This window comes from Malus domestica, chromosome 14 (genome assembly GCF_042453785.1).
Source record: "Malus domestica chromosome 14, GDT2T_hap1".
NCBI lineage: Eukaryota > Viridiplantae > Streptophyta > Magnoliopsida > Rosales > Rosaceae > Malus > Malus domestica.
The window spans coordinates 4744907-4759399 of NC_091674.1; the positions used below are offsets into that span (position 1 = coordinate 4744907).

General features: G+C 38.6%; 2 protein-coding genes across 2 annotated transcripts; one reads left to right on the forward strand and one right to left on the reverse strand.

Annotated features, from left to right (window-relative positions):
* Positions 1 to 4215: 4215 nt before the first annotated feature.
* On the reverse strand, positions 4216 to 7297 carry LOC139187746 (uncharacterized). The gene is made up of 8 exons (XM_070811660.1): positions 7160 to 7297; positions 6322 to 6480; positions 6135 to 6212; positions 5599 to 5726; positions 5360 to 5446; positions 4605 to 4713; positions 4383 to 4451; positions 4216 to 4269 (listed from the first exon to the last, which is right to left on the reverse strand). Exons 1-8 carry the CDS (start codon positions 7295 to 7297, stop codon positions 4216 to 4218), a joined length of 822 nt encoding a protein of 273 aa, XP_070667761.1.
* Positions 7298 to 7815: 518 nt separating this feature from the next.
* LOC139191111 (uncharacterized mitochondrial protein AtMg00300-like) lies at positions 7816 to 8265 on the forward strand. Its single transcript, XM_070811661.1, has one exon. The coding sequence runs from the start codon at positions 7816 to 7818 to the stop codon at positions 8263 to 8265; it is 450 nt and encodes a 149-aa protein (XP_070667762.1).
* The last annotated feature ends 6228 nt before the right edge of the window (positions 8266 to 14493 follow it).

The following is a 14493-nucleotide window of genomic DNA, read 5'->3' on the forward strand; positions in this document are numbered from 1 at the left end:
TCATACTTCAAACCATAGTCCAATGTGCCCCTAACATATCTGAGCACTCTCTTAGCTGTTCCATAGTGTTTATTGGTAGGACAATGCATATATCTAGCTAATAAACTAGCTGCATACATTATATCCGGCCTTGTGGCAGTGAGGTACAACAGACTTCCTACAATCTTCCTGTACTGCTCCTCATTTGCTGCACCACTTCCATCATCTTTACTTAATTTCTCAGAAGTAATGAGAGGTATGGAGACAGGTTTACACTCCTTTAGACCAAATTTATCCAATAAGGAAGAAGCATACTTCCTTTGATGGATAAAAATGCTAGTATCTGTTTGTATAACCCCCATCCCCAAGAAATGATGAAGTACCCCGAGATCTGTCATCTCATATTTATCTTTCATGTCTTCTTTGAACTCATCCAGCATCTCCTGGTTATTTCCAGTGTATACTATGTCATCAACATAGATAGAGACAATTAGGATATCCTTATCTCCCCTTGTCTTAGTATAAAGAGTTGCTTCACTCAAGCTCTTTATGAATCCACACTGAGTGAAATAACTATCAATCTCTCCATACCAGGCTCTAGGTGCCTGCTTCAATCCATACAGAGCCTTATACAATCTGTAGACTTTATCTTCTTTACCATTAATCACAAATCCTTCGGGTTGTTCAACATAGACTTCTTCCTGCAGTTGTCCATTCAGAAATGCAGATTTAACATCAAGTTGATATAATTTCCAGCTTCTCTGTGCAGCAAGAGCTATCAAAGTCCGAATTGTATCTAGTCTAGCAACCGGAGCAAAGGTCTCATTGTAATCAATTCCTGGTTTCTGCACATACCCCTTGGCAACTAGTCGTGCCTTGTTCTTTTGTACTGATCCATCCAAGTTCAACTTGGTTTTGAATACCCATTTCACCCCAATAACATGTTTATCACTTGGTCTATCCACCAATTCCCAAGTTCTATTCTTCTCAATCATGGTCAGTTCTTCTTCCATAGCTTTTATCCAAGCTTGATCTTGAGCAGCTTCTTCGAATTTTTCAGGTTCCACAATACACAAATTGCACTGTGCCATAATATCATTTATGCTTCTCCATTTCACTGGAGTATGATCATAAGACTGAGGAATCTCAACAGATTCTTGAATGCTGCTTTCTTGTTCTTCAGTATGAGAGAATGTAGAGGAACTGGAGGCACAATCTTGAATCTCACCCAACCCATGTGAATTCTGAATGTGGGTCACAGCAACAGAGTTCTCTGAATGTTCCTTCCAATTCCAGGTCATAGTTTCATCAAAAACTACATCTCTTGAAAGAATTAACTTCTTAGTGCATGGATCAAACACTCTGTATCCCTTCTCACATGTAGCATATCCAACAAACACACATTTGACACTCTTACAATCTAGTTTCTGTCTCATTTCAGATGGTATATGCACATAGCAGATTGATCCAAATACTTTTAGGTGACCAATTCCTGGTTTTCTGCCACTGTATGCCTCAAATGGTGTCAGATTATCCAGTGCTTTTGTAGGTGATCTGTTTAGAATGCACACTGCTGTATGCATTGCCTCAGCCCACAGAAAATATGGCATGCTTTTATCATGAAGCATTGTCTTGGCCATCTCTACAACTGTTCTATTCTTCCTCTCCACTACTCCATTTTGCTGTGGAGTATAGGCCATAGACAGTTGTCTTTGTATTCCTTCAGCCTCTAAGAATTGGTTGAATTCATTTGATACAAACTCACCTCCTCTGTCACTTCTTAGGCACTTTACTTTGAAACCACTCTGTAATTCTACCATGGCTCTAAACTTCTTGAAACAATTTAGAGCCTCAGATTTTTGTCTTAGGAAGTAAACCCATGACATTCTTGTATAGTCATCAATGAGAAGCATAAAGTACTTATTCCCAGCAATTGATTCATTTTGCATAGGACCACACAAATCAGTGTGTATAAGCTCTAGAGGACTGCTTGCTCTCCAAGCTTTCTCTTTTGGAAACCAATCACGATGTTGTTTCCCAAACTGGCATCCTTCACATACACCATCAATGTTTTCAAGCTGTGGAAGACCATGTACCATTTCATTTTCTCTGAGTTGTTTAAGGCTCCTGAGATTTAGATGTCCTAATCTCTTGTGCCAAATCCAGGTAGAATTTGAATCGGTGCTAGCTTTCAGAACAAGTTGGCTGTTTTTCCACAGAGAAAGGGGATAACATCTGTTTTCCTTCTTCTTAACTTTGATCACAAGATTATCAAGAGTAGGTCCATCAAATACACTACACAAGCCTCCTCCAAACAAGAGATAGTATCCATGCTCATCCATTTGCCCAACGCTCAGTAAGTTTTCCTTTAATCCTGGCAGATGCATAACCTCCCTGATATACTTCTTGCCTCTATTAGTGTCTATTTCCAATGAACCCATTCCAGCAACATTCACTAACACACCAGTAGGCATTTGCACTTTTCCAGCAACATTTGTTTTTATGTCAACAAGCAGATTAGCATCTCCTGTCATGTGGTTACTACAACCACTATCAATATACCAGTTTCCATTGACATTTGACTCTGAGATCGCACTATTAGCATAGAACAAATTCCCTGTCACTTCCACCTGATTTGCAGAGTTTGCCTTTTGCACAGTCTTCCCTACAGTGCATTCTCTAGCCCAATGACCAAATTTATCACAATTATAACACTTAGGTTTCCCCTTATATCTACATTCACCAAAATGGAATTTGGAACACACTCTACACTGTGGTTTAACTGCATCTTGCTTCACATACCCAGAAGAGTTTGAGTTCTGTGTAGGATTAGTGAATGACCTCTGTTGAAACTTAGGCTTAGATTCCCATTTCTTTCCCTTCGAATTCAAGTGCTTATAGGATTTGAATGTACCAGATTGAGCATTTCCACTGGTTTGTCCTTTTGGACTCACAGAGAATGAGGCAAAAGCCTTTTCAGTGACATCAACACTATGCAAATCAAATCGTTGTTCTTGACTCTTCAAAATTGCTACAACCTCCTGCAGTTCTACAGTTTCTAAGCACTTGGTATTTTCAATAACTAGACATATGGGATCATATGGTTTACTGAGACTAATGAGAACTTTTTGTACAAGCCTTTCATTAGACAGAATCTCACCAAATGTTTTCATCTGATTGATCAATTCATTTAGCCTAGTAAGATACCCAGACAGAGTTTCATCATCACGCATCCTAGCATACTCAAATTCACGTCTCAGATTTTGTAGTTTCACAGATCTTACCTGATCACCACCATGGTACTCACCATATAGCAGATCCCATGCCATCTTCGCAGAATCTGCATTGGCTATTCTAGGGAATATCTGATCTGAGACTGCGTTCTGGATAATACCCAGAGCTTTTGCATCCTGCATATATGCTGCGACCATTTTCTCATCGTCTTCTTCTTCTTCTGAGCTTCCTTCAGCCTTCTTCTTCTTCTTTGTTTCTGAGATCGTAATCCCTTTTTCAACTAATTTCCATAACCCATGAGATTTGAAGATCGTCACCATCTTGATTCTCCAGAACTCGTAGTTCTCACCGGAGAAGATCGGAGTTCTCACCTCAGAACTTCCAGATCCAGCCATCTTCGAGCTTTGATGATGCGAATACAAATCGAAATCGAGTTTTATGGAATTCCGGCAATGTCGCTCAATCTGAAACGAGCTCAAGTGTAGCTCGATTGATTTTTTACGCCCAGATCTCAAATGATCGAACCAGGCTCTGAGGCCATGTTAAAGTTCTAATTGAAGTGTTTTTAGTTGGATGAGAAGTAGGAATAAGGATAAGCTCAAAAACTCAAATACAATGGAGAGAAGATTATGATGGTGGTGCTCTCTGTTGAAACTTGCACAGAGAGTAAAACTGCATATATTGCTTCACACGCACACACTGTGCACAACGGTTGGGTTACAAAGCATAATAGAAAGAGAATGATCTCTGCCACACATCTAGATGGACACAAGGAGATCTTCACACCTGTTACAAAACCCTTTTTACAATATGACCTCTACACTTGGTTTAATTACCAAAGTGAATACACAATTAGACACAAGACTTATTTACTTCTAATATTCATGTAAGCTCAATAGCTTATACACTAACAAAAAACCATTCAAAAGCTTCCGTAGCCTGTACCTTGCGACTGTTTATATACTCCATAAGCGAGGGGACATCAAAGTATTTAAGTTCTTCTTAGCATTCAAGTGGACTGGATTTCTGAAAGCATATGATGTCCCCATCTTTAATCTAGAAAACAAAGCATCAAATAGTTTCCTAGCGATGTGCAAAGCATCAAAACGGTTCATTCCTGTTGCAGACACTTGTTTGCAATATGCCAAGCATACAATAGAAACAATTACCTGACTTAATTGCAACGAGGTCCTCTTGTCGACATTGACACAACTGACACTTGGATAAAACTGTATTTCCTGAATGTATCATAACACGTAAATTTTTCTACTTAAGAATGCTACACCAGAACGCGGATCAAATAGTTATATGCATGCATACATACAGCGGACAATGTTTATGTAATATATGTTATGGCACAGCTGATGCTAAAAAATTAATGTGAAACGAACCTGATAAAGTTCAATTTCTTCCTCAGCGGAAAACCCAGCCAGTTGATTTAACTTTGCTAAAATTTCGATTGGCTCACTAGACCTCTTCACATAAAGCCTACCAACAAAACTGGCAACACAAAAGAAGCTTAAATCAGGTGGAGGTTTATAGCTCTACTGATCGAGAGCATTTAACCCTACACCTAAGAACAGAGTTCGAATCCCCCCTCCCCATCCCTTGTAAGTTGCAACAAAAGACTAAATCAGTGAACGAAAATGAGAAGGAGAAAATATGATAACTGAGCAAAAAGAGCCAGATCTACCGTAGTCCTTGTTTCTCTGGTTCATAAAGCTTAAAGAAAAGAAGGACATCTTCGTTGGTTCAGGCAGAGGAATAGGGTGTAGATCCTGGAGAATTCAAAGAAGCATAAAAATCATGAGAAAGATCTATTTTCATACAGCAATTGCAACTACAATGAGCCAAAAACCATCTCTAACAACAAGATAGAGTAAGACTGGATTACCGGCCCAAACTCTACTTCCAAAAATAAATTTAGCTCGAAATTTTTATGACTTTCACTTGATATTGCTGTGAGTTGTTCAACCTACGAGACACAAGTAGCCATCATTCTTTTTTCAGATGACACTGACGGGCGCCAATGTCAACCTCAAAACACAATTAACAAATCCATTCTTTAAGCACTTTGCTAAATTCCTTATTCACAAAAGAAATCAGTGGTCACAATCATTCATAATTCGATGATAAACTCGAGTACCTCAGTCTCAGAGGCAACAAACAATACCTAACCCCATCCCTTGAAAAGAAAAAGGTAGCACCGAAAAAAGGAAATAGCGGGTTACCACTAAAACCAGGTGACAAAATAAAAACCATGAATTAAGAGAATCACAATTAACAAATCCAGAGATAAAGCAGATAGGTTAGGAGCAAAGCCTCCAAGTGTCTTCTGTAATATTGAGATTTTTTAAAAAGTATGAAGTATGAAGTGTGAAGTACATACTGATTGTGATTCCTCCTGAAGTGTCAATGGACGATGGGGGCGATATGTGCAGTGTAATCTCTTGTGCCAAATCCAGAAACGCTGAAATTGCACTGGTATACCAAACTCTTTTTGCAAAATACTCCTGTGAACCATTTCAAAATTAGAAATCTAGACATACAACAACAAAGCCTTTTCCCACTAAATCTAGACATACAGAGAAAAATACAGAATCCGATAGTTGGGGGGGGGGGGGGGGTGGGGGTGGTGGGGGGAAAGGAAGAAGACATGAATGCACAAAAGTAAGCATTTACTGCTGTACCTTGAAAAGAAAAAACGGAGTCTTTTGCTGAATACGAAAACTATGAGCCTTTTCATAGTCTACTAGGTCAAATTAGAAATCCCTTCCAATCTGTTTTGCTAGGTCCTCATCTCGAGCAACCTAACCTTACAAACAAATTTCTTCTGCCATTATTTTTTACGTACACCAGCTACCTTTACTAACACGTCTGAACAAGCAATGGTAAGAGCGTGGATAGACAGAAGCTTTTACCTTAACAATAGTATAAAGCCACATTTTTGCCTCGTCTCCCCTTTTGCCCTCCTCCTCTTGTTCTTCCTTCAACCGTATCTGAAATAAAACAAACAATGTCAGCTCAGTCTTTTAGTTGGACACTACTTTAATAGTTTAATGCAAAACTCAAAATTGATTTAATAGTATTGATTAGAAGCAAGACAACCTCAGCTTCAACAACGACTGTATCATTCACCAAATAACCCGCATTCGGGTCATAAAGCTCACTAAGAGGCATGAATGATGTACGTCCCTTGCAATTCTCTCTCGCATTGAACTGGTGTTGTGCGTCTGCGTCATACAAAGTATCAAGAATATTTAAGAACTGCACACGAAAATGAAGTTGCTTCTGATGAAACAAACTTCAAGTAATAGTTTTGCTGCATCAGTGAAGCTCTTTACAATTTATTACCATACTAATACTTCGCGTATCCATAACTTTTCTTTAACTTTTTCCTGTTGCTTAATGGTTTCCCCATATGCAAACCAGAAAAAAAAAATAACTTATGGACCATTATAAGGATAGATTTTGGGAAATTTTATTTGAACCCATGTTATGTATTTCTGCACCCAATTAATAATTATTTCCTAATAAACTACCAAATGTGCCCTTAGGTGACAGGAAAAAAAAAAAATATTAGAACACAAAACCCATCAACCATCAACACACTTGATCTTTACACTCAATCCCTCATTTTTGTTGGTGAACCCAAACCCAAACGCAGTTAACCACCGTTGCTCTCATCTCTCTATGTCTTTCTTGTTAGGTTAACTTTTTTTTGTGCCTATTAATTTGATAAACTAATATATATGGAACATTATTATTAAGTCAATTCGGTCAATGTGAATTAGTATTTTGGTTTTGTTATCAACCTAGTGGGATTAAACGTCAACAACTTGGGGAATAAACAACAACTAATGAAGGGAAGCTACAGGTTCCAACAGACGGGCTGACGGAGAAAGAGAGAGAGTCCGTAAGGAAGGGAGTTAGTGCAGTAACATACATCGAAGTCATTGTCGACAGCAAAGCCGGTGGAGCATTGCAGTTCCATTCGGTTCAAGAGGAAAGAGACTGAAATTTGAGCATTTTGTTGAATTCCTTGCCGGACTCTTATGAGCATTTTGTTACCACTATTATGCATGGTAAAGAAACTATGAAATTTGAAGATATGTCAAATGCCTTGATAAATTATGAAATGAGGCGTAGAGATAAAAATCATGATAGTACCTCTGAAGCTTTATTTGTTAGAGGTAGATCATCGGAGAGGAGATCCTCTTCTAGTAGGAAAAAATCACACTCTCGACCTAGAGGAAACTCTAAAGGTAGAAAAACCTTGGAAATGGATGAATGTGCCTTTTGTCATAATAAGGGTCATTGGAAGAAAGATTGTCCTAAGCTGAGACCAAAGGAAAAGAAAGTTTTGAAGCCAATGTTGCTGAGGTTGAAACAGATTTTTTTGATTTATCTTTAACCACTTCCTCATCATTTGATTGTGCTACTAAATGGGTGTTGGATACGGGTTGTACTCATCATATGACTCATCACAAGGATTGGTTTTCAAGCTTGAAAGAGTTTGATGGTGGTGTTGTGTTCATGGGAGATGACAATCCTTGTACAACAAAAGGGATTGGTACATTTCGTTTGAAGTTGCATGATGACATGGTTAAAGAGTTGATAGGTGTTCGATATGTACCGAATTTAAAGAAAAATCTTATCTCTTTAGGAACTTTAGAAGCCAAGGGCTTCAGGTTTCATTCAGATGGGCAGACATTGAAAGTTACTTATGATGCACTTGTTGTGATGAAAGCTCCTCGATGTGGTCATTTGTATCTATTGCAAGGAAGCAGCGTGACAGGTGAAGCGTATGTAGTCTCAGAAAATATAGGCACATCTGATTCAGATACTACTAGACTATGGCATATGAGATTAGGCCATGCCGGTGAGAAAGCTCTACAAGGGCTTGTGAAAAAAGGTCTTCTAAAAGGTTCCACGACTTGTAAGCTTGATTTCTGCGAGCATTGTATCTTGGGGAAACAAGCTAGAGTGAAGTTTGGTACTACAATACATCAGACGAAGGGCATTCTTGATTATGTGCATTTAGATGTTTGAGCTCCTACAAAGACTCCCTCTTTGAGTGGTAGACATTGGTTCGTGACCTTTGTAGATGATTATTCTAGAAGGTATTGGGTCTACACTATGAAGCACAAAAGTGAGGTGTTGAGCATTTTCTTGAGTTGGAAGAAAATGGTTGAGAACCAGACTGGGATAAAGATTAAGATTTTGAGATCGGATAATGGTGTGAATACACATCCGACCCTTTCTTTAAAGTTTGCAAAGAGGAAGGGATTGTGAGACATTTTAGTGTCCAGGGAACTCCACAACAAAATGGAGTTGCATAAAGATTGAATCGAACCTTGCTTGAGAAGGTTAGATGCATGTTGTCTCAGTCGGGTTTGAGCAAGTTGTTTTGGACAGAGGCAGTTAATTATGCATGTCACATCATCAACCGGTTACCTTTAGCTGCTGTGCAGGGTAAGACACCAATGGACGTATGGACTGGAAAACCTTCTTCTGATTATGACTATATTCGTATTTTTGGTTCACCTGCTTATTTTCATGTGACTGAAAATAAACTTGATCCTAAAGCCAAAAAGGCTATATTTCTTAGTTTTAGTAGTGGTGTCAAACGTTATAGATTGTGGTGCCCAGAGATGAAGAAACTTGTAATTAGCAGAGATGTGACATTTGATGAAGAAAGTATGTACAAAGACTCTGAGAAGAATGTGAAAGATGTCCAACAAGTGGAGCTTGAGAAAGTTGCCTCTGGTACTTCAAATCCTATTTCTGCTGATGTCGAAGTCACTACAAGTGAAGAAGTTGGAGACCATGAGGATGTTCAAGAAGTTGAACTTGAAAATTATATTCAAGTTGAAGAGCAAGTTTCACCTCAAGAGTCTATTGCCAAGAACAGAGGAAAAAGACAAATTACCAAGTCAACTCGGTATAGTGACTATGTTGCTTTTGCTCTTCCTATTATCACTGATGATATTCCATCCAATTTCGAGGAAGCCATTGAGAGTGAGGAGAATGAGAGGTGGTGCAATGCCATGGGTGATGAGATGAATTCTCTCTTGAAGAACAGGACTTGGGAGTTAGCTAAATTGCCTAAGGGCAAGAAAACTATCGGTTGCAAATGAGTGTATGCCAAGAAGGAAGATGCTGATGAGAAAAGCAAAGTGAGATTCAAAGCAAGATTAGTTGCTAAATGGTATGCATAAAAGGAGGGCATTGACTACAACGAAATCTTTTCTCCGGTTATGAAGCCACTCCTTAATTCACATTATGTTAGCTCTTGTTGCACATTATGATCTTGAGCTTGTGTAACTCGATGTGAAGATGGCTTTCCTACATGGTGATTTGAATGAAGATATCTATATGTGTCAACCGGATGGGTATACAGTGAAAGGGAAAGAGAATTTGTTTTGCAAATTGAAGAAATCACTTTATGGCTTGAAGCAATCCCCAAGGCAATGGTATTTGAGGTTTGATAAATTTATGAGAGGCCAAAATTATTCTAGAAGTCAATATGATCATTGTGTGTACTTCAAGAAGTTGCAAGATGGGTCTTTCATTTAATTGTTGATATATGTTAATGATATGTTGATTGCCTCAAAGAATGTTGAAGAGATTGAGAAATTGAAGAAGCAAATGAAGAATGAGTTTGAGATGAAGGATCTTGGTGAAGCGAAAAAGATCCTTAGCATGGAGATCAGTAGAGATAGAGTGCAGGGTTTGGTCAGTTTGAATCAAAGACAATACCTTGAAAAGTTGATTCGAAAGTTTGGAGTTCATGATTCAACCAAACCGGTTGGTACCCCTTTGACTCCTCATTTTAAATTGAGTTCTCTACAATGTCCTAAAACTGATAAAGAGAAGTTGCAAATGAAAAATATACCATATGCAAATTTGGTTGGTAGTTTGATGTATGTAATGGTATGCTCTAGACCGGATATTGCTCATGCAGTTGGCATGGTGAGTCAATATATGCATAATCCAGGTAAAGAGCATTGGAAAGCAGCTAAATGGATATTGAGGTATCTCTATGGTACTCGAGACGTTGGTTTATGCTTTGAGAGAGATGACTCTGGTATTGGTCATTTTGCAGTTGGTTATGTTGATTCAGATTATGCAGGTGATCTGGATGGAAGGAAGTCTACTACAGGCTATGTGTTTACTATGGCTAAAGGGCCAGTTTGTTGGAGGTCCATTTTGCAGTCGTCTGTTGCCTTGTCTACTATAGAGGCTGAATATATGGCAGTTGTTGAAGCTATAAAGGAGGTCATTTGGATACATGGGTTGATTAGAGATTTGAGGGTTGATCAGAAGTAGGTGGAGGTACATTGTGATTGTCAGAGTGCCATTTATTTGGTTAAGTATCAGGTTCATCATGCGAGGACCAAACACATAGATGTGCGTGAAGTCATTGGTGAAAGAGAGATTATTCTCTAGAAGATTCCAACTAAAGACAACCCCGCTGATATGTTGACTAAGGTTGTTGGTGTAGCCAAGGTTGTTCATTGTTTGAACTTGGCTCACATTATGCCTATATAAAGAAGGCGTTGAGCAGTAGGAGTTTTGAAGGATTTGGCTCGGCATGAGTTGTTCTCTTGCTAGTGTTTGTGAGTGATTTTTTTGTGTTGATTGTGTTGGTTGGCTTATCATGGTGTTTTTAGAATTTGGCCAAGGTGGAGATTGTTGGATAGTGGCCAAAATTAGTGGCCAACTTGCAAATACCTTTTGATTAAATAAAAGAAAAGAAAAGGTGGACAACATCATTGTGTCCCTTCCTTGTTTTGGGGAAAAGAAAAAGGCACATTGTCTAAAGTTAGTTTTTTTGGCCATCAACACCCATGGGTTTTGGTTCTTAACATAGAGTTGTTGCCCTTGGAGCAATTTTGAGAGAGAAGAGAAGTGTGCACCAGAAAAACAGAGAAGAAAAAATAGAAGTGCAGCAGCCCCTCTTTGAAGAGAAGAAGAAAGTGCTCATCTCTTTGGTTAGTAATCACCCATCAAGATAGTTGTTGTTGTAATAGCTTTGAGCTTTGTATAGAGAAGAAATTAATCACTATATTTCTTTCTCTATTTGTTTCTTTGGTGTGTGAGAGCTATTGGTTGTATTGGGGTTTTGGGTTGTGAGCTTGCCAACACTTTGTAAACTCCCATTTGGTTGATAATGAATTATTAGGTGAGCTTCTACTGTTTCGAAGATGTACTCCAGTTATACTGACTGTTGAGGAACCTCATTAAAATCTTGGTGTCTTTTATATTTTGTTCTTGCATTCCATTTGATATATTTCATGTGGGTTAGCTTGAGTTGGTTCCAACGGGTTTGGTGCTATCCTAGCACAACATAATTTTCTGAATGTATATAATGTCCCCATCTTGAATATGGAAAAAAGCATCTAACAGTAAACTAACGTAGACACTTGTTCACAATATACCAAACATACAACATAGCAAGTTACCTGATTTAATTGAAACGGTTTACCCTTGTCAAGGTGTTTGCATACGATGCAAGGAACAAACCCTATTTCCTGAAAGGAGCAAACAAAATGATAAAACTTTAATTTGCTCCAGAATGCTATACCGAAGCTTGCATCCAAGAGTTTTGAATTAACAAGATTAAGCAAAGGCATATTAGGTGCCAAATAGTAAATGTGAAACAGACCTTGTAAAATTCAAAATCTACATCAGGGGCAAAACCAGCCAGTTGATTTAACTCTGATAAAATCCATGGTGTAGATCCTGGAGCATTTCATCAAAGCAATGTAATAGTAAGAAAAAAAATGTTTAATACAGCAACTGTAATTGAAATAAGCCTCAAATGACGGGTCTTAAAAGAGGATTACAAATTAAGAAGAACAAGTGATGATTTTAGACAAATAATCCAAGTTTAAAAGCAGGAATTGTAAAGTAGATACTGATTGTAATTCTTCATATGGTGTCAATCAAGGTTCTAAAAGACGCTAAGCGCTAGTCGGGCGGCGGGTTAGGGCCTAGTGCGTAGGCGAACTAGACAGATTTATGTAAATTTATTATATTTCGTGTGAATAAGTGTCAGTTTATACTTAAAATATAAACAATTTCATTATAAGCTACAAAATAGAATAACATATATATTATGATGTATTGGAACATAGTGAAAACATAGAGAACAAGCATATAATGTGTGTTCATTTAAGTTTACAACAACTCTCTTACAATTTATTGAAAACAATAAAATGCAAAATGAAAGCTATCTATTTTCTGTCTAAGTGAGTCGCAACCTAGGCAGGTGCCTAGACGGGTCTGGACGGGCTAGGCGGGTACCTAGGCGGCGGGTTCCTCAGTAGGTCTAGGCACAATTTCTTAATTTTCAAATGCTTATGTTACACCCCCTAATTTAAATTGTATTTTCACTAGGTTAAGTTTATCTTACTTTTAAAATTGTTTTTGGGTCTTAATTGGTGTGCCCAAGGGGCCCACCCCTTGATTTTGTCCCCCGTGACCCCTTCTTCTTTCTTCTCTCTTTCTCTGCACACTCATCTCTCTCCGTCTTTATCACCAGGAGCACCCATACACACACACCAGCACCCTCATCTCCATCATCATCAACACCACACCAACAAAACATCATCACCATCACCCTTATGTTCTAAAAAATGAAGAAAGGACACCCCAAACCCCTCTCTTCCATTCGGCCGGTACTGTTCATCATCTTCCCCGATGAGTTTCTTGATTTTTCAATGTTGGTAAGCTTCTAAAAACCCTTGGGATGTGTTTTAGGGTTAGATTGAAGCTTGTTTTAAGTTGTGTATACGTTTGAATCACAGAAAATAGCTCGGGAAAGCTTTTCCAAATTTTTTGGCGAGCACTGCCACTTTCAAGGAAATTTATGGCCAAACCATGGCGAGTTGGCTGGCGTGCAAGGTATCAATCTCTTTGTCTCGCTGAGTACTACAACTTTCCTTTTTTGTTTCACCCAATTTCGTTAAGTATTGAAGAAGTTATACTCATTTGAATCTTACGCAGTTACCAGCGACCTCAGTGGTTTTCTAGGCATTTTTCGGCCAAAACACAGTGTGTTAGATATCATGCAAGGTCCCATTCTCTTCGTCTCTTCGAGGACTACAATTTCCATTTTTGAATCACTTGATTTCATTGAGTTTTGAAAAAGTTATGGCCGTTTAAAGTTGGTGTAGATTTCAGGCTGAAATCCGGAGTTCTCTTTCAAATGGGTCCGGCAACCCACAATTGGAACTCAGGCCGGGATTTCAAGCCTCAAAGTCCTTTCTAATCAGGCCTTCGGGCCGTTGAGCCTAAGCCCAAAACCTTAGGGCAACCCAATCTTTTTATTTTGTTATGTATTTTATTTGTTTATTTTCTGTTAGAAACCCAAATGCCCTTGGGCCATTTAGTTAGGGCCTTAGGCCCGTGTACTCTTTAACCGTTAAAACCCTAAGCCCTTTTTCCCTTAAACCCCAACCCAAATCCTTTTATTTATATTTATATTAATTGTTTGAAACTAAACCCAAACTCTTAAAGCCTAACCATTTTTAAAAGCTTAAACTAAACTCCTTAGCCCTTAGCCTAAACCCATTAACCCATTATTCTAGAACTTAACCTTAACCCAAGTTCTAAACCCTAAAACCCCTAGGCTTAACCCAACACCCTTAAGACCCAAGTCCTATCTGGCGGAATATTCCCTTGTTGACTTTTACGAAATTTATCCGGGACCCTTTTTAGGATAATTCGACGTTCTAAATCCGTTTCCAATGTCCGTTTTCCAAATTCAATTGCTATTATATAGTTTTATTTATTGGACTCTTTATGTGCTTAGGGGCGATTATAGTGGTGTTTCTATCTTCGCTAATTGCGTGGCTCATCGGCGGATAACATGCTTACTGAGGCTATTTTGAATTATTACTATTTTTCCTATAACCCATGTTCTTATAGAATATCCGATGGATGACGATATGATATTTAGAATATGTTTCGAACACCTCTTTATAGATGATGCATGACTTTATACTATGAAGTTGCTTTTCAAGATATATATATGTTCAGTGGTTTTGTACTTACCTAGTGGTCCTTTTTGCTACGGGACGTAGAGATAGATTTTGGTCCGTCCTGGGCGACGGTTTGGTGTTGGCATAGGGCCTGGAGTGTGTTTCTCTGGCTATTAGCACAGGGATGGGGAGCCGGCATGGGGCCTGAAATGTATTTTCCTCTGACTGTCTGCTTAAAGACGGGGAGCCGACATGGGGCCTGTGGGTTATCGGACAATTCACTAGTGAT